The sequence below is a fragment of the Trachypithecus francoisi genome, unplaced genomic scaffold (genome assembly GCF_009764315.1).
Source record: "Trachypithecus francoisi isolate TF-2019V2 unplaced genomic scaffold, Tfra_2.0 Lachesis_group20, whole genome shotgun sequence".
NCBI classification, from domain to species: domain Eukaryota; kingdom Metazoa; phylum Chordata; class Mammalia; order Primates; family Cercopithecidae; genus Trachypithecus; species Trachypithecus francoisi.
The window spans coordinates 41954266-41973152 of record NW_022681466.1 but is presented as its reverse complement, the minus strand read 5'-3'; the positions used below and the strand labels follow the sequence as shown (position 1 = coordinate 41973152).

Here is an 18887-nt window from a genome sequence, read left to right as displayed (position 1 = left end):
AAGAACAATGGTATAGAAATGGAATGAGCGGAAAGTGGAGGCGCGACAAGGGAGATTGAGAGTCATGGCTCCAGATGGCTATGGAGGGTGGCAGAGGGGTGGAACAGCACCTGAAGATCTGGGAGATAGGCAATAGGTAGCCACAGACAATTTTCCAGCATGGCAGTGTGCATGATACTCATATTTCAACTAGGGTGCCTGGCAGCAATTTAGAAGATGGATTGGAGCAGAAAGAAACCGGAGGGGATTTCACACTAGAAAATAGGCTGTTGGTACAATGAAGCATACAACTTTAGGACTTGGTCTTTGACGGAGAGAGCGAGACCTGGAGAGGGAGGGTTGGGGAGGAGGTCTTCCCACACCTTGGAGGCTGAGCTATGGGATGGGGAGATGGATTGAGTCCTTGGGCTGGGGGTTCCTGCAGGAATGGAGGGATGGAATCCCTTCCAGAGGATGGAAAGACATCTGCTTCCATTGGTGCTTTGGAGAAAGAACCAAAGAAGTTTGTCCTTTAATTGATATAATTGATAAACAAGGCTGTGCTTCCAAATAAACTGGAGCAGGGTAGGAATTAAAGTGAAATGGGAAGGAGAGGAACCTGGACCTGGGATCAGGTAGAGGTGAGCTTGGGATAGAAGTTGGCAATAAACATAGTGCTCCTCGCTCATTCTTTGAGTGACAAAGTGTCTGTTGGTCCAACAGAGACATTTTCTTCCCAGTCCTGTGACCTTTCCCAGACCCAGTGGCCTACAGAGGCTTCTCTAGGCCTTCCTTAACCATCACCCGCTGCAGCAGACCACCTGTGTGTTCTGTTAACATCCAGGTTTCCTAGTTCCCATCCAGACTTACTGAGTTGTCATTCCTGAGGATAGGACCTGGGAGGTCCTCCTTTTAGTGTGCAACCCACCTGATGCCTGTCCACAGCCAAGTTCAGGAGCTAGTCTCCTCACTGCTCATGAGATGCAGTGCTGTCAGGAGGGGGCACCTGTCCTGGAGTTTGGGGTGCCGTGGGGGCCGGCAGTGAGCTCCTGTCTCAGCCCTGCTCTTAACATCCGTGTCTGAACTGCTTTTCCCAGAGGCGCAGAACTTGGGCAACTTTATTGTCAGGTATGGCTACATTTACCCCCTGCAAGACCCCAAGAATCTCGTTCTCAAGCCTGATGGCAGCCTCTACCGATTTCAGGTGAGTCTTGGCCTTGACCTTGGCTGTTCATATAGGGTTGATCTCATTTGAAAAGATCTCATTTGTAAAGGTCGGGTTCATAGTTTCACAGATCAGGACTTCAGAAACGGTGGAGGGGGCTAAGGTGGTTCGATTTCTTTAGTCACAGGGTTGGGGTCCATTGAGTCACAATCCAGTTTTAAAGTGTGGTTTCCCTGGTTTCTTTTGCAGACACCGTATTTCTGGCCCACCCAGCAGTGGCCAGCTGAAGATACCGATTACGGTAAATACTTCAGTCCCAACTATGCCTTTGGTAGTGCTTAACATGCTGCTTATTTACTTGCTGCATTTTGGTGACATTTGTCTTGCTGTCATCATGACCTTTATGTCAGTCCACATCTGCACTGGGCGTGTCCCCAGGGGCAAGGGACTGGGTGTGCTGAGCGTTCTCTCCCTCACTCTGAGCGCAGCAGCCTCAGGCTTAGGGAGGCTGCAGATGGGGTTCTGAAAGATGATGATGATGGAAAATGTCATTGCTTTGTTTTCCAGCCATCTATCTGGCCAAGCGAAATATCAAGAAGAAAGGAATTCTGGAAGAATATGAAAAGGTATGGAGGTGCTTTTAAGTAGAGGTTATTATAATTGAGTGGAATATAGCTTTGAGCTGTACTTTCCTCATTCTCACATTACTACATTCATATGTGCCCTCATGATCCATCCATCCAGCCAGCCAGCTAGCCATCCTTTTACTACTTAGAAGCAGCTAACTGAAGTAAATTCTTTCCCATGTCTAACTTTAGTTTCTCTTGCTGTACTTTAAGCCCTTGCCTCAGTGGCTACTGGGCACACGGTGGCTCCCCGCTTCCTTTTGCCATCCCAGAACAATGTGACATAATTAATATGTACTCTAATGGACAACCCTTGGTTAACAGATTTGAACTTGAATTTTTTTTTTTTTTTTAAGACAAAGTCTTGCTCTGTTGCCCAGGCTAAAATACAGTGGCATAATCTCAGCTCACTACAACCTCCACCTCCCGGGTTCAAGCGATTCTCCTGCCTTAGCCTCCTGAGTAGCTGGGATTACAGGCATGTGCCACCATGCCTGGCTAATTTTTGTATTTTTTTTTTTTTTTTTGAGACGGAGTCTTGCTCTGTCGCCCGGGCTGGAGTGCAGTGGCCGGATCTCAGCTCACTGTAAGCTCCGCCTCCCAGGTTTACGCCATTCTCCTGCCTCAGCCTCCAGAGTAGCTGAGACTACAGGCGCCCGCCACCTCGCCCGGCTAGTTTTTTGTACTTTTAGTAGAGACGGGGTTTCACCGTATTAGCCAGGATGGTCTCGATCTCCTGACCTCGTGATCCGCCTGTCTCAGCCTCCCAAAGTGCTGGGATTACAGGCTTGAGCCACCGCGCCCGGCTAATTTTTGTATTTTTAATAGAGATGTGGTTTCACCATGTTGGCCAGGCTAGTCTCGAACTTCTGACCTCAAGTGATCTGCGAGCCTCAGCCTCTCAAAGTGCTGGGATTACAGGCGTGAGCCATCGTGCCTGGCCCGAACTTCAATTTATGATGGGAAAACAATAGTACTGTATAGACTTTTGTTTTAGGCTGGGTGAGTCCAATTTCCCAAAGAACATATGCTAGCTAGAATTTCTGGGCAGAGAGTGAAAATCTTGCTGTGTTCTTTTATTTATTTATTTTTGTGACAACATCTTGCTCCATAACCCAGGCTGTAGTGCAGTGGTGCAGTCTCGGCTCACTGCAACTTCTGTCTCCTGGGCTCAAGCCTCAGCCTCCCTAGCAGCTAGGACTACAGGGGCACACCACCACACCCAGCTAATTTTCGTATTTTTTTGTAGAGACAGGGGGCCCAGGCTAGTCTCAAACTCCTGGGCTCAAGTGATCCGCCTACCTCAGCCTCCCGAAGTGCTGGGATTGCAGGAGTGAGCCACCATGTTAGGCCATGTGTTTTTATTCTTATAGGCATGTTTTCAGAAAGGCCGGCTTATCTTTGGTTTATCTTAGGGTTTATTTTTGTGAATTTGTGATGCTCTGTTGCTGAATAGTGAGTTTCCAGGTTGGGTGCGGTGGCTCACGCCTGTAATCCCAGCATTTTGGGAGGTCAAGATGGGAGGATCACTTGAGGCCAGGAGTTCAAGACTAGCCTGGCAACATAGTGAGACCCTATCTCTACGAAAAGTTAAAAAATTAGCCAGGTGTGGTGGCATGCACAGATAGTCCTAGCTACTGAGGCAGGAGAATGGCTTGAGCCCAGCACTTTGAGGTTGCAGTGAGCTATGATTGTGCCACTGCACTCCAGCCTAGGCAACAGAGTGAGACCCTGTCTCAGAAAAAAAAAAAAAGATTTTCAAATTCTTTTTCTTCTTTGATGCTTTCTTCCTAATCAGATTTGGGATATATTTATTTATTTATTTATTTGAGACAGAGTCTCGCTCTGTCACCTAGGCTGGAGTCCAGTGGCGTGATCTTGGCTCACTGCAAGCTCTGCCTCCTGGGTTCACGCCATTCTCCTGCCTCAGCCTCCCAAGTAGTTGGGACTACAGGCGCCTGCCACTACGCCCGGCTAATTTTTTTGTATTCTTTTTAGTAGAGACCAGGTTTCACCATGTTAGCCAGGTTGGTCTCAATCTTCTGACCTTGTGATCTGCCTACTTTGGCCTCCCAAAGTGCTGGGATTACAGGCGTGAGCCACCACGCCCAGCCGGGATACATTTATTTTTACAAAAGCGAAGAAAACCAGTAAAAGTGAGGCTTCTTATGAAAGCGTTTTGAGAATTCAGCTGCTCCTTGAGTGAACACCAGGGTAAAACCAGCTCAGACACCATCAGGCTGGGTCCATGGTTGCCATGAGCCAGGGGTGTGCCCTTGTTGACTTAGAGTTTGTTGCCTTGTGGCACATGGCATATGTCTTGGGGCTTACTGTTCTCATTTTGTTTTTCTTCTCTAGGAAAATTACAATTTCTTGAACCAAAAAATGAACTATAAGTGGGACTTTGTCATTATGCAGGCCAAAGAGCAGTACAGGTGAGTGAAAGGAGACCGTGCTTGTCCTCTCGGTGTCTTTCCTCCCTCTCTTCCTTCTTTGTTTCTTTTTATTCGTTTTATTTTATTTTTTATTTTTATTTTTTTTGAGACAGAATCTTGCTCTGTTGCCCAGCCTAGAGCGCAGTGGCGTGATCTCAGCTCACTGCAACCTCCGCCTCCTGGGTTCAAGTGGTTCTTCTCCCTTGCCTCCCAAGTAGCTGAGATTACAGGTGCCCACCACCATGCCCAGCTAATTTTTGTTTATTATTATTATTATTACTATTATTTGTATTTTTAGTAGAGATGGGGTTTCACCATATTGGCTAGGCTGGTCTCGAAGTCCTGACCTCATGATCAGCCTGCCTCGGTCTCCCAAAGTGCTGGGATTACAGGCGTGAACCGCTGCACCTGGACTCTTTCTTTCCTTTTATTAAAATAAACTTGTTTTTGAGCATTTGTGTGCCTAACACTGGGCTGGGCAGGGGGAATAAAAAGACACAGTCTCACAGGTCAGGCAGATGAAAGAATAGGCTATGGTGCTGCTGTGAGATGAGGGCCACCTGGCTGGGGTTTTCAGAGGGAGTCGTAGAAATGGCATTGAACCCAGGGAATGCATAGGAGGGGTCCAGATGAAGGATGGCAGTTGTAGAGGAAGAGGAGAGGTGTGGTGGGAGGAAGGGGCTCCCAGCAGGCAGAACCAGAGCCTGGAGGCAGGAGTGTGCCCACTGCAAGCAGTTCCTTGCAGGTGCATCTGAGAGTGCAAAGTGTGGAACTGGCAGAAGTTAGCAGGATGTGAACTAGAGATGTTAGCAAGAGTGGATCGTGAGAGGGCTTTGTGCTGAGGGCCACAGGGAGCCATAGAATGATGTTTAAGCAGGGGAGGGATACACAGTGATCAGATTCACGTCAGAACCACGCCTCGCTTACTTGCATTTGCCTGTTGCCATATCAGAACTGGAACTGGAAGTCCCCTCCTGGGCTCTGCCTTAACGAGAGCCGGATGCAGATACTGGGGACAGTGAGTGGTTGGGAGAGGGTGTCTGTCATGACAAGGTTAGGCTATCATAACAAACAGCCCCCGACTCTCAGGGGCTGGAAACCATAAGGTCCATTTCTTGCTGGTGCTCCCCATCCACCGTGGGACAGCTGGGACCCTGACATGCTTTCCCCACCTCCAGGTCCCATGCAGAAGAAGCAGCACCATCTGGGCTTTGTGCGTTGCTTAGCAGGGACAGGGATTTCCTGTGTGTATCAGAGCAGCACTGTCATCCTGCCCATAAGTCACAAGGCAAAGCAGGTCAACTTCAAAGGTTGGTGGGTGGGGGCATAGAATCCTACCAGGTGCCTGAGAAGAGGGACAGCTGGGAACATCTGGTGACCTGCACCAGTGATTACCAAAAGCGATGATCCCCTGGTCCGACCTCACTCACTGTGACAGTGAGTCACTGTGACTCACTGGATCCGGGAAGGTCTAGACTTGCTGGTGCTCAGCTGGGCTGGATGGGGAAGACCTGATTCTCACCCAGCAGCCTAAGTATTGGAATAGTGATGAACACTATTTACGGGAGAGCTGGTCTGGGAAAAATAGATTCTTATGGCAGAATAGCTTTATTGCCCTGCGTGGGGGAAAATATATTCTTAGGGTTTAGAATCAGGTAGAACATCAGTGAGAGAGCCGCCACTACTCGTTAGCCACAAACATGTTTTTACCTGGGCACGTTTGAGATGAAACAACATGGATTATCTTTAATCACTTATATTTGTTCACAAAACTTCATGTGGTGAGTTTTTGGGTACTGTCTCACTTTATGTTGGTGTGGGGAAATACCATAGTAATTATTGTCACCCTGCATTTCTACAAATGGGGAAACTGAGGCTTAGGGAGGTGAAAATTACTTAGCTGAGGTTACTTGGTGAGATAATGGTAGAACTTCGGCTGATATTACTTAATTCCATTTGTTGCACCAGTTTTGAGTTTCTGATGGGTTCCAGCACTAGGCTGGGCTCCAGGGACACAGAGATGGGTAAGATGTGCCCCTCTCCCTCAGCCCGTCCATCCCCTCCTCCTCCTGTCTGCTCTGAGCAGGATGATTCCAGCAACCCACAGGACTGTGAACCCTGATATCTGCTTTCCTGGGCACTCTGGGTGCTCTTGCAGCTCAGAGCTGTTCTCAGTGATCCCTGAAGGTCCACCACCAAGGCCTTGGCCTCAGCAACGAGAAAGCTCTGTGCTGCCCAGATCCTGGGATATTCCCCTCTTCCATTCTTCCAGGGGCCTTGGAATGAGCGATGCCTAAAAGGCTTGCTCCACTTGAGATGGCTTTTTCCCGCTAATTTTATGGCTTAAAGGCTCCTCTGATTTCAGATTTAGGGTCTCAGCACAAAATGAGGTTGACTGTGTAGCTTGGCCCATGAAGTAGTCATTTTGTTATGCTGAGTCCCATCTTCCAAGTTCCACACTCAGCATCCAGCTACCTACTCAAGATCTCACGTTGCTGTCAAACCTCAGACTTACCTTGTCCATATTCGAATATGTTTTTCCCTCACTCTCCAAATCTCTTCCTCCAGTATCACCCATATCAGGACCTCTACTGCCCCTACCCTGGTTGAACCTATCTCACCATCATCTGAACCATGGCAACATCCTCCCGACTGGCCTCTCTGCTCCTAATTTGCCCCCATGTTTGAAACACGAATAAGATCATCTCACTCCATCTTCTCTAGCTATCAGGGAGAACACTCACTTCCAATGTAACTTCCACAAAGAGGCTTTTCTGATTAGCTGTTACTGCATTCAGATCATCCTAAAGATAGTGGCTCAAAACAACAATTATTTTATTATGTGTCCTGATTTCTATAGGTTAGGGATTTGGGAATGTCTTGGCTGATCAATTCTGACTCAGAGTCTCTTGAGTGGTTGCTGGCAGATGGCTGGAGCTGGCGGCCTAGAGCAACTGGGGGCTGGCTGGAATTTCCTGCTCTCTTGTAGCATCTCTTTGTGATCTAGCTTGAGCTCCCTTACAACATGGCTGCATCAGGGAGGGTTGTTAGATAGCTTACAGGTGTTTGGGGACTTCAAGACCACATATTCCAGTAAGGAGGGTGACAGCTGTCCCACCTTTTATGGCCCAGCCTCAGAAATTACAGTGCCATGCCTGACATCCCATGTTGGCAGAAACCACCACAAAATCCCACCTGGCTTCAAGGGGAGGAGACATAGACCCACATCTGTCAACGGAAAGAGTGTCAAAGAATTATAGACATATTTAAAAATCACCACAGAGGCCATCCCTGATGCTCCATGACGGTACCCTGAATGTTTCCTTATGGCACATAATGCAATTTGCAATTCTGTATTGATTCTTTGACTGTGTATATGATGTTTAGTTCAAAAGCTACTCAAGGGCAGGGACTATGTTTGGTTCACCAGTAGACTCCCCGTGCTTGGAACTTAGTGGAAGACCAATGAATACGTGAATGAACGAACGAATGAATGAATGAATAATTAAGCAAATGCTGTTGCTGAAAAAATCACAATATGACAAACGAAAGTAATTCCTAGGTTACTAACTCTCTTGCATTCCATTTATCACAAATCTCCTCTAATAACATCTGTCACGGAAAAGCAGAAGAGCAAAGCCGGAAAGGACCCATGGGGTAAATCAGAGAGTAACTCTATTTGCCAGGCTCTCCAGCATTGTGGAAACTCTGTAATGCCTCAGGCTGGTTGTGGCCCATGCTCCTGAGGTCAGGGGCTAGTTAACCTGGTAGAAAATCCAGTTAGGCTGTCAAGGGGAAGTTTGAAGACAGTGTTTATATTTAATTTCCAGAGGGGGCTGATGGAACGCCCAAATGAAATGGCGCTGTTCACCCATCTGGCTTCCTGAGTGTTAGGATGTTTTTCACAGTACGTTAATGGGGAGATGAATCCGCCGACTCTGTCTGGCAGAGGGCATGTGCGTCATCCCACGTTGCCTGGGAAAACAAGCATTAACAAGTGTGAGCGCGGGTCGCCGTGGAAATGGTACAGAAGGGGGCCCATGGCAGGATTATTAGTGTTACTGTGCCCCTGGAGGAAGAAGGCCCTGCATCATTTCCCATCCAGACTGAGAGATAAAAAGGAAAATAAACAGCTTTTTTTTTCTTTTGAGACAGAGTTTTGCTCTTGTCACCCAGGCTGGAGTGCAGTGGTACAATCTCGGCTCACTGCAACCTCTGCCTCCCAGGTTCAAATGATTCTCCTGCCTCAGCCTCCTGAGTAGCTGGGATTACAGGTGTGTGCCACCATGCCCGGCACATTTTTGTATTTTTAGTAGAGACGGGGTTTCACCGTGTTGGTCAGGCTAGTCGCGAACTCCTGACCTCAAGTGATCTGCCCGCCTCGGCCTCCGAAAGTGCTGTGATTACAGGCATGAGCCACAGCTCTGGGCCATAAATAGCCTTTTATAGCAATAAGGTGTGCTCAGAAAAACCCCTGATGTGTCATGAACTCTTTGCAGTGCCAGAGTAGAAGTCACAGGCAGGGAGGAGAGAGGACTCCCCAGGCCAGCATCTTCCTTGTCACCATCCCACAGGTGGGATGTCCAGACGTTGACTCTGTTGTTTGCCCAAACAGGGAAAAGTTAAGAAGCCAGGAGGTCAAATGCCAGAAGGTCATTCATGTGCACTGCGCTCCAGTGTTGAAGTTGGTGGAGTTGGTTTGATTTAGGGCTCGTGGCGGCAGTGTGATCTCAGTGCAGCACTGTGCTGTCCAGGGGAGTTAGATCCTGGCCAGACTCCCAAGTGCAAGTGCCACTTCTGCCAGTTGCTGGCAGTGTGACCCTGGTGGGCTGGTGGGGCATTCACCCCCTCTTTGTTTCAGTGCCCTGAACTTTGAAGTGAGAAAAGGCCACTGGGAGGATTAAGTGGGATTAAAAGAGTTAATATGTGTCAAAGTGGTTAGAAGGGTGCTAGTACTTAAGTGTGATGTCAGTACTTGCTGTGTTCATTACTATTACAGTATATGTGAATTACTTGGGCAGGTTGGGAGGGGATCTAGGTCATCAGGAATCGGGGGCATCACTAATCAAAAGATACAGAATCTTCCTGGCCTTAAACGTGGCTTTTGGCTTTTCAGGGCTGGAAAGGAGAGGAACAAAGCAGACAGATATGCCCTGGACTGCCAGGAGAAGGCATACTGGCTGGTGCACCGATGCCCGGTGAGTATCCTCCTGCCTGGTGTCCTCTGTCTCTTCCTGTGCCTCCCACCTCCATCGTGTGCTCTCCATGCCTGTTTCCAACTCCTCTTTCTCTAGGGTGAGAATTGGATCAGCAGGAGGAGCTGCTCAGTGTCGGGTTAGCATCCCAGGGCCTCTTGACTAAAAAAGGAAGTTCTCTGTCTGGATGGGGTCTGCTCATGGCCCATGTGTTGTTGTTAGGTAGGGAGGGACCTGAATGAATTTGTCTTTTATGAGGGCTGGGACTTTTTTTTTTACTAGGATATCTAGTAAAGGAATATAAGGAGAAAAAAATTAGAATGTAGGCCCCAATGGAGGCTCCAATGCAGAAAAATAGAGTCCTGTGAGAATGGAAACTGCATGGCCAAAGTTCTTCTTGGTGTCTCCTGCTCCCTCACCTTTTCCTCTCCTAGATCCAGTTCCCAGCAGCTGAGAGGGGAGGAGGAGAAAGAATACGTCTGTGTTGAGCTGCTTCTTGCTTGGAGCACACTGAATCTCTGGCTTTGGGACTTTCAGTGGCCTAGAGAGACAAGCTGTACAGAGCTGGTGTAACTTGCCCCAGATCATCACTGGGAAATGGTAGCCTCATTCCGCAGCACACAGAAGTGGACTCTGACTGCCACATACTGGGATTAACTCTGCTGCCTCAGTTTCCTCCTGTCTCAGCCCCCTGTGCTGCCTATTGGTCAGGGGAGGTAGGAGATGTGAATGACATTCTGGAAACCAAAGAGTTACAAAGAAATGTTCTTCTTCCTCTTCCTTTAGCTTCCTTGCCTGCCAGGTATCAGGCATTCTCAGAACCAGAAAGAGAACTGAGTGAGGCCTGGTGTCAGAGTTTGTGGATTTTTGAACTTCAAGCCCATCTGATTTTGGTTGTTTTGCTTATTTTATTTATATACTCAAAACAGATTCTCCTAAGGTGTTCCACCCTGTAGGGGCATGGGTTTGGATGCTGTATTGCTGAGGTTAAGGTTCTGAGGTTGATCCCCAAGCAGCTTGTTTGATTTTTTTCGTGGCTTCAGGGTTTCTCCTCTAGGGAAACCAGTTTACAGATGCCTGACACAAGTATCTGGGGGCTGGGTGACAGAGAACAGGGTCCTGGAGACAAGCACCCCTGCTGGTTGGTAGCGTAGAAGCTCTTTGTATGAGAAGGAGCCTCACATTGCTAGTGTGTTCCAGAAGCACTCTGTGGTGAGGATAAGGAGATGTGGTGGATACGCCACATTTGGCAAGACACCTTGGTGCCCAGTGCCACCATGCCTGAGGGAACTCTAGTTCTTTCAAGGTAAAGAATGGCTTCTGTATTATATGCAGAGACTCCTCACTGTGGGATTGCCGATGTGACTACATTCCTTGCAAAGTGACATGGACTAGCTATGCAGTAAAATGAAAAACTGATCAGCCAGGTTCTTCTCAGTTCTCCTGGGGTAAGCTCTCAGCCCCCACCAGGCTAGTGGCTGAGTGGCTCTTCACAGCATGATGCGGAATCACATAAATATGACAACGTGTCTCTATGACCACCACCTCCCCACCGCCCATCTCCGCCACCATGACCGTCATCCCACCTCTCACTCCCTTACCTCCCTTATCTCCCTGACCTCTACCACATCTCTTATTTCCCCCACTTTTACCACCACCTCCACCACCCTTATTGTCATCGTCATTGTGGTCATTGTCACCATCACCGTCACAGTAGGCATGAACTGAGAACTCCCAGTGTGCTGAGCACTGTGCTAAGCCTTCTGCATTCTTTTTTTTTTTTTTTTTTTTGAGATGGAGCCTTGCTCTGTCGCCAAGACTGGAATGCAGTGGCACGATCTCGGCTTGCTGCAACTTCCACCTCCCGGGTTCAAGCGATTCTACTGCCTCAGCCTCCTGAGTAGCTAGGATTACAGGCGCGCACCACCATGCCCAGCTAATTTTGGTATTTTTAGTAGAGATGGGATTTCACCATGTTGGTCAGGCTGGTCTCGAACTCCTCACCTCGTGATCCGCCCGCCTCGGCCTCCCAAAGTGCTGGGATTACAGGCGTGAGCGACCGCGCCCGGCTGCCTTTCGCATTCTTATTGAACCTTTGCAGCCCTGTATGGAAGGGCTTGTTATTATTCTCATTTTACTGATAAGCAAGTGAAAGCTCAAGGATGTTGCTGATTTGCCCGAAGTTACACAGCTAGTAAGTGCCAGAGGGTCTGAACCTACATACTGCCGACGGTGGAACCCCGCACCGACTTAGCCCTGTGCACTTCTGCCTCTCAGGCAATGTCATGGGATGTCTTGGTGCAGTTCAGTCCTTTGGTAACCTCCTGGGTCATTAGAACGTTGCCTGGGTCACTGCTGCTCTAAGCAGCTGAATGCCTGGGTCCACAAGTGCCTGGTCCCTCTTTGACAGCACTGGGGACCCAAGTTCAGCTTGAGGCTTTGATGGACTCAGAGTGGTCCTAGAACTTCCAGGACATAAAACTGCTCCCTACATCTAACCTCTTTCATGACTGCTGCCTCAGCGAAAACCAGACCAGTAGTCAAAGATGAGGCAGGAGAGTGCCGTCACCCCACTCTCTGCGATTTTCTTAAAATTCTCCCCATCTCTTGTTGGCTTGTTGGCCTGTGGGGGTGGAAGGTAGCATTTTTGAAGAGCATCTCAGTCTAGAAATTGAGCAATCTGACTGACAGGCTCAGGAAGCCCTGGAGCTCACAGACTGCCAGACAGTTTCCAGGAGACCCAAACAAACCGTCAGTTCAATGGGAAAAAAAGCCAGCCAAGGCAAACAAAGCACTTGGCGCTGTGGAGTGTCGCGGTCACTCCGTGTCAGACTGTAACCAACAGTTGTAGAGTGAGACGCGGCCTGCTGTTACTGAACCAACTCATTCACTTGTTCATTTGTCTGTTCACTGATCCATGAAACCTTCATTGAGCCTTGACTTTGTCCCAGGGAAGGGGTTAGGTGCTGGGTGTGAAATAAGTCAAGAGTCATTGAGTGCTCTTCTGTGCCTGTATTAAGCTCTTGGCACAGATGACCTCATTGACGTCCGATGCTATGATGTAGGGAATATCACCATCCCCATTATTCAGATGGAGAAATTGAGGCTCATAGAGGTTCAGTTGCCTGCTCAGTTCTGGGAGAGGAAGCCACACCTTTCTGATGGCAAAGCCTGATATGCTACTTCTGTGCAAGGAGGCCCCACCCGTGGTCCCTCTCTCAGCTCAGGGAGCTCAAAATCCAAATTGCTGGAGCACAGGTGAGTAACACTCTCCCAGAGATAAGACCTAAATGCAGAAGGGGCACAGCGAGAGGGTGGTTGATTTAGAAAGCCAGGGAGAAATGTCTGATAGATGCTGTATCAAGGAGATCATCACTGGCAAAGGCCAAGACCCCACGTGGGTGGTGGTAGTTGAGGGCTCTGACCTGAGTTCCTACCCAGAGCCCAAATGACACCTGTGGTTCAGCATCCTGTAATGAAGGAAAATGATGTTCCTCATCCGTGTTTTACCCAAATGGTACCAAGTACAGATCTGAGCACGATGCAAACAACAGTAGGTTTTGTAAATGAACAAAGGGAGAAAGTGCTCCCTTAGACAGTCATGTGGAGGCCTTCCCTGCGTCTTTGCTGTGCCATCTGTGACTTCCTGCCTCCCAAGGATGTAGTCTGAGGCTGCTTCCTGGCGGTGGGTGTGCTAAATCAAGTGATCCCTTATCTGCATATCAAGCTAAATGACCCTTGTTTCAACCACATATGCAGACACTTGCTAGAGATGTCTGCCCTCCATTTCCCATTGAGGTTGGGCTAAATGTCCAACCATGGAAAATGGCAAAATAAATTGAGGTATATTAACGTGATGGAACATTGTGAAGCTATTCAAATAATATTTTCAAAGGCCATTCATTGACCTAGGAAAATGATCTGACATATAATGTGTTTTTTGTTTGTTTGTTGTTTTTTGTTTGTTTTTGAGACAGAGTCTCACTTGGGTGCAGTGGCATGGTCTCGGCTCATTGCAACCTCTGCCTCTTGGGTTCAAGAAATTCTCCTGAATCAGCCTCCTGAGTAGCTGGAATTATAGGTGCCTGCCACCACACCTGGCTAATTTTTGTATTTTTAGTAGAGACATGTTGGCCAGGCTGGGCTCGAACTCCTGACTCCATCTTGGCCTCCCAGAGTACTGGGATTCCAGGCATGAGGCACTGTGGCGACCTGACACATAATATATTATAAAACCAGGGTGGGTGGAATGCTCCATGTACTGTGGTCCAGAAAAAAAAAAAAGTTAACATATATTTTGTGAATATCTGCTCTATGCCGGGTGCTTACTAGGCAATGGGGATATTTAGATTATGAGCCAAGACAGACATTGCCCATGACCTCAAGGAGTTTCCTGTAGTCTGGTGGAGAGACAAAGACTAAAATGATTAAACCAATGAATGAGTAACATGCAGAATGCCACAGCAGCTGGTAGGAGGCAGGGACCCTGTGTCCAGTTGGTGGTCAGGGAACGTGGAACACAGGGCATAGAGAGTGACATTCAAGCCAAGATCCTCTAGGAGCTGACTTTCCTAATGCTGCAATGTAAAATTGTCTCCCTGTTTCACCTCAACTCTATTCTTTTTTTTTTTTTTTTTTGAGACAGAGTCTCGCCCTGTTGCCCAGGCTGGAGTGCAATGGTGTGATCTCAGTTCACTGCAACCTCCACCTCCCAGGTTCAAGCGATTCTCCTGCCTCAGCCTCCCAAGTAGCTGGAATTACAGGTGTCTGCCACCTTGCCTGGCTAAGTTTTTGTAACTTTAGTAGAGATCGGTTTTTCACTGTGTTGGCCAGGCTGGTCTCGAACTCCTGACCTCATGATCTGTCTGCCTCAGCCTTTCAAAGTGCTGGGATTACAGGCATGAGCTACCATACCTGGCCTCATCTTTATTTCTTTCCCCTGTCTTATTTTGTTTAGAAAATGAGTTAGTGTTTTACTTATTATTTGTTTTCTATTCCATACATCAGAAGAGTCTGATACTTTTGGGAAGAGAGTGAAGCTGAGAGAAGGAGGGGCAGAGGGACATGGTGGAGTGCCACCAAGAAGTGACCGTCAGCTCCCATGCTGGCTCTGCTCTGTATGTGGGTTCCTGGGAACGTCATCTCCTTACCAGCAGTTGTCACGAGTACAGGAGCTCCTTTCCTGACCTGAATGATGAGGCATTGAGCAAATTGCCTCTTCAGCTTACACCCAAGGGATGTTGTTGGCGGGGGTGGGGGTCACACCCTCGTGTTCACAGTTCCTCAGGGTGAAGGAGGGGAGCTTGCAGGTCTCTGAAGGCTTCCTGCATAAGGCACCAGGGCAGAAAGCGCCTGCTGCCTCCTTATCTGCGGGCGGCACACCACAGGATGCATTGGCTGCCCTTACTTCCTGGGTGCTAACAGTCAGTCCCGGTTATCTTCATCTGAACACCCTGTTATGTGCCAGAAACTGCATCAGCAGTGCTCTGGTGATGATCACAGTGGATCAAAGACTTTACACTACCTGATGAATGAAGAAATGGATGAATGAAAGGAGCCTGGGGGTCTCTGAAACCAGCAGAGGCAGAAAGGCAGCCCCCTCACGAGTTTCGAGGGCAGGGAACTGGAAAAGGACCACGGCTTGATTGGGAACAACTGAGACTCAAGGGCTGCTGCCCACAGAGGCTCAAGAGCCAAGGCAGCAGCGGCCAGGGGACTGTGCCTGGCTGTTTTGTAGGGGAGGCACAGAGAGCCAGGTTGGGGCTACAACTGGACAGACTGGCAGAATCATCAAGCTCAGTGGGTGGCTGTGGATCTGAGAGTCTAAGGCCGTCTGGTCTGGGCAGCTGAGGGCACAGAGGAGTCTATCTCAGTTATGCAGTGCACTGTTGAGCACTGGGACAACCAAATTTATGTCAGAGCCTGGGGCACGTTGGAAGGAAAGAACTGATAATGAATTCAAGACTTGAGCAGATGACCACACTGAAGTCACTGAGGCAGTGAGCACCTGTGGAAGAGCAGCCAGACAGTGATTGTAGGGCGTCATGGGCACAGGCTGTGTGTGTGTGAGTGTTAGTGCATGTCAGTGTATCTGGGTCTGCATGTATGTGAGTGAGAGTGTGCGAATGTATGCGTGCTAGTGTGTGTACATGTGCGCATGTATTTGAGGATGTATGTGTGTCTGTGTGTTGGCATGTCAAGGTGTGAATGTATGTGAGCGTGTGTATGTATGTGTGAGAGTATGTGTAGATGTGTGCATGTAAGTGAGCATGTATGTGAGTGTGAGTGTGCATATGTATGTGTGAGAGTGTGCCTAGGTGTATGCATGCATGTAAACATGTATATATGTGTCAGTGTGCGCATATGTGTGAGTGTGTGTGAATGTGTGCATGTGTGAGCATGCATACGTGTATGCATGTATGTGAGCATGTTTTTGTGTATTCATTCTCATAGTGCTATAAAGAAATACTCAAGACTGGGTAATTTATAAAGGAAAAAGGTTTAATTGACTTAGTTCTGCATAACTGGGGAAGTCTTAGGAAACTTACAATCACGGTGGAAGGGGGAAACGCATGTCTGACATGGTGGCAGGCGAGAGAGAGCGAGTATGTGAAAGAGGGACTGTCAGACACTTATAAACCCATCAGATCTCATGAGAACTCACTATTGTGTGAACAGCATGGGGGATACCACGCCTATAATCCAATCACCTCCCACCAGGTCTCTCCCTCAATCCCTGGGGATTATGGAGATTACAATTCAAGATGATATTTGGGTGGGGACACAGAGCCAAACCATATTAATGTGTGTATATGTGTGTGTCAGGTCATACGTGTATGTCAGCATGTGTGGGTGTGCATATGTACATGTGGGAATATGCGTTGGTGTGTGCATGTATGTGAGCATGCATGTGTGTGAGTGTGCCAGTGTGTCAGGGCATGTATGTGTGTGAGCATGTGTGAGTATGAGTATGTGTGTATGAGAGTGTGTGGATGTGTGTGAGTGTGAGAGTGTGTGAACGTGCCAAAGTGTGTGTATGAAGTCTGTCTTCAGTTATGCAGGGGGATTTCTCCATAACAGATTCAGGGGGCAACTCCTAGAACTCTTTTTGGCAAAGACACTGACTTTGCTGAGCCCCTGCCATGTGAGGTTAGATCCCATGGTGTTATCCCTTCAAGACACCTGTCTCAACTGTAATTTATCCTTTGTGTGATTAATTGCTGAGTGGCTACCTCCCCCTTGAGACTGGGAGTGCCTCAATATGCCTGCTGGGGAGCAGTGGTCTTGGGGCACACTCACCATGGGCTCCCCAGGGCTCAGCACGATGTCCGGCACATAGGAAGTACCCCATAGATATTTGCTGATCAAGATCCACTTGTAACAACTAGGGTAAGGATCGCTGTTCCCTTTCCCTGTCCTCTTCCCCACCCACTTTCTATTGCCTTCTCCTTTCTCTTCCCTGTGTCGTCTTCTCTGCACATATTTGCCTCCATGGTAGCCTAATGAGCTAGGTTGCTAGATTTAGCAAATAAAATACAGGAAATTTGATTGAAATTGAATTTCAGATAAACAAATAATTTTTACGTAAATGTATTTTGTATATTTAGTATAAAAATATAATAAGCATCAAAATATTGGGGCAGAAATTATTTGCCATTTATCTTAAATTAACTGGACTTCCTACATTTTATCTGGAACTCTTACATCTGAGCTAAAACCCAGTCTGATCCCATGGATGAGGCTGAATCTGATGGCAAGAAAGCCCAGTTGATTCTAAATTCTCTGCTTCAGTGTAGCCAACCTGGTTGGTCACGTGAGCTGAGCAGTAGGTGGATGCCTGGCATCACACCTGCATCAAGGGAAGTGAAAGGGAATTTGAGGCCAAATTATTGGCCTCAAAGAGTCAAGGAGTTGAGAGAGATCAAGTAAGATTTTCTGGAGAGTTGGGTTACCTGCTGGAAAAGGGAGCTAACAGAGATTACAGTCCCAGTTTTGGGCCGTTCTTTTATATACATAATTTTAAAATGACTACAACCCCTTCTTCAGCAATAGCAACCTTCTGTTGAGAGCTTCACACCCTATCTTGTTAAGTCTTCACAAGAACCTACCACGTAGGAGGCTTCTTCTCTGTTTCTTAGAGAGGTTAGTGAGTGCCGAGATAAGGAGTGTTTTCCAAGATCTTCTGCACAGCTGGGAAGTGGCAGAACCAGGAGTGGCACCCAGAGGTGCCTGACAAGCCTGGACTCTCCCAAAGCACTGCTCTGTCACTTCTCTTTTCCCACCCAGCCCAAGACGAAACCACAGAGTGTGGGGAGGCACTGTGGGAAGAGTCAGGAGGCCCATGTATTAGTCTCAGTGAACTCTTCTGGGGCTTGAATGTTACCCATCCATATGCCCACTCACTCATCCATCTATCTACTCATTCAACCATCCATCCATCCATCCATCCATCCATCCATCCATCCATCCGTCCATCCCTCTCTCCCTCCCTTTATCCATCCATCCCTCCATCTGTCCATCCCACTATGGTGCTGAGTTTGTCATCCATCCATGCATCCATCCATCCATCCATCCATCCATCCATCCATCCATCTCTTCACTCATCCATTCACCATCCATCTACCACCGATTTACCCATTCATCCATGCATCCGTCTATCCATCCCATTATGGTGCTGAGTTTGCCATTCATCTGTCTGTCTATGCATCCATCCATCCATCCATCTGTCCATCCATTCATCTCTTCACCCATCCACTCACCATCCACCTACCACCCATTTATCCATCTGTCCATCCCTCCTTCCCTCCCTCCATCCATTCATACACCATTCCATCCCTCCATCTATCCATCTCACTATGGTGCTGGGGATGCCATTCATTTGTTTGTCCATCCATCCATCCATCTATCCATTCATCCATCCATCCATCCTTCCATCCCTCCATTCATCCATCTCACTATGGTGCCGGGGATGCCATTCATCTGTCTGTCCATCCATCCGTACATCCACCCATCCATCCATCCATTTATTCACCCACCCACCATCCACCCACCACCCATTTACCTATTCATCCATCCATCCATCCATCCATCCACTCATCCCCCTCTCCTTCCCTCCTTCCTGCCACCCATCCCACTCTGGTGCTGGGAATGCCATTCATCTGTCTGGCCATCCATCCATCCATTTACTCACCCACCCATCCACCATCTACCTGCCACCCATTTACCTGTTCATCCATCCACTCATCCATGCATCCCACTATGGTGCTGGGGATGCCAACCACCTGTCCATTTTTCCATCCACCTACCCACCCATCTACCCATTCTTCTCTTCATCCATCCTTCCATCTCACTATGTTAGGTGCTGGGGATACTGGGAGACAGAACAGCCCTCATGAAGCTCAACAGCTCACCTGGAGGGTTTACACCCACTCAAAACTTCCTGTGAGCTAGGCCACAAGTTCTTCTCAACTCGATCTCACAATTGGCA

General features: G+C 48.2%; 1 protein-coding gene across 5 annotated transcripts in view; it reads left to right on the top strand.

Moving 5' to 3' along the window:
• RGS9 (regulator of G protein signaling 9) overlaps window positions 1-18887 on the top strand; it is a 100215-nt gene that overhangs the window by 29656 nt on the left and 51672 nt on the right. For all 5 annotated transcript variants that reach the window (XM_033183933.1, XM_033183934.1, XM_033183932.1 and 2 more), the window contains 5 exons: window positions 1077-1183; window positions 1394-1445; window positions 1712-1770; window positions 4129-4205; window positions 9322-9403. In XM_033183933.1, coding sequence (XP_033039824.1) covers window positions 1077-1183; window positions 1394-1445; window positions 1712-1770; window positions 4129-4205; window positions 9322-9403 — 377 coding nt within the window. The remainder of the gene's footprint in view (window positions 1-1076; window positions 1184-1393; window positions 1446-1711; window positions 1771-4128; window positions 4206-9321; window positions 9404-18887) is intronic.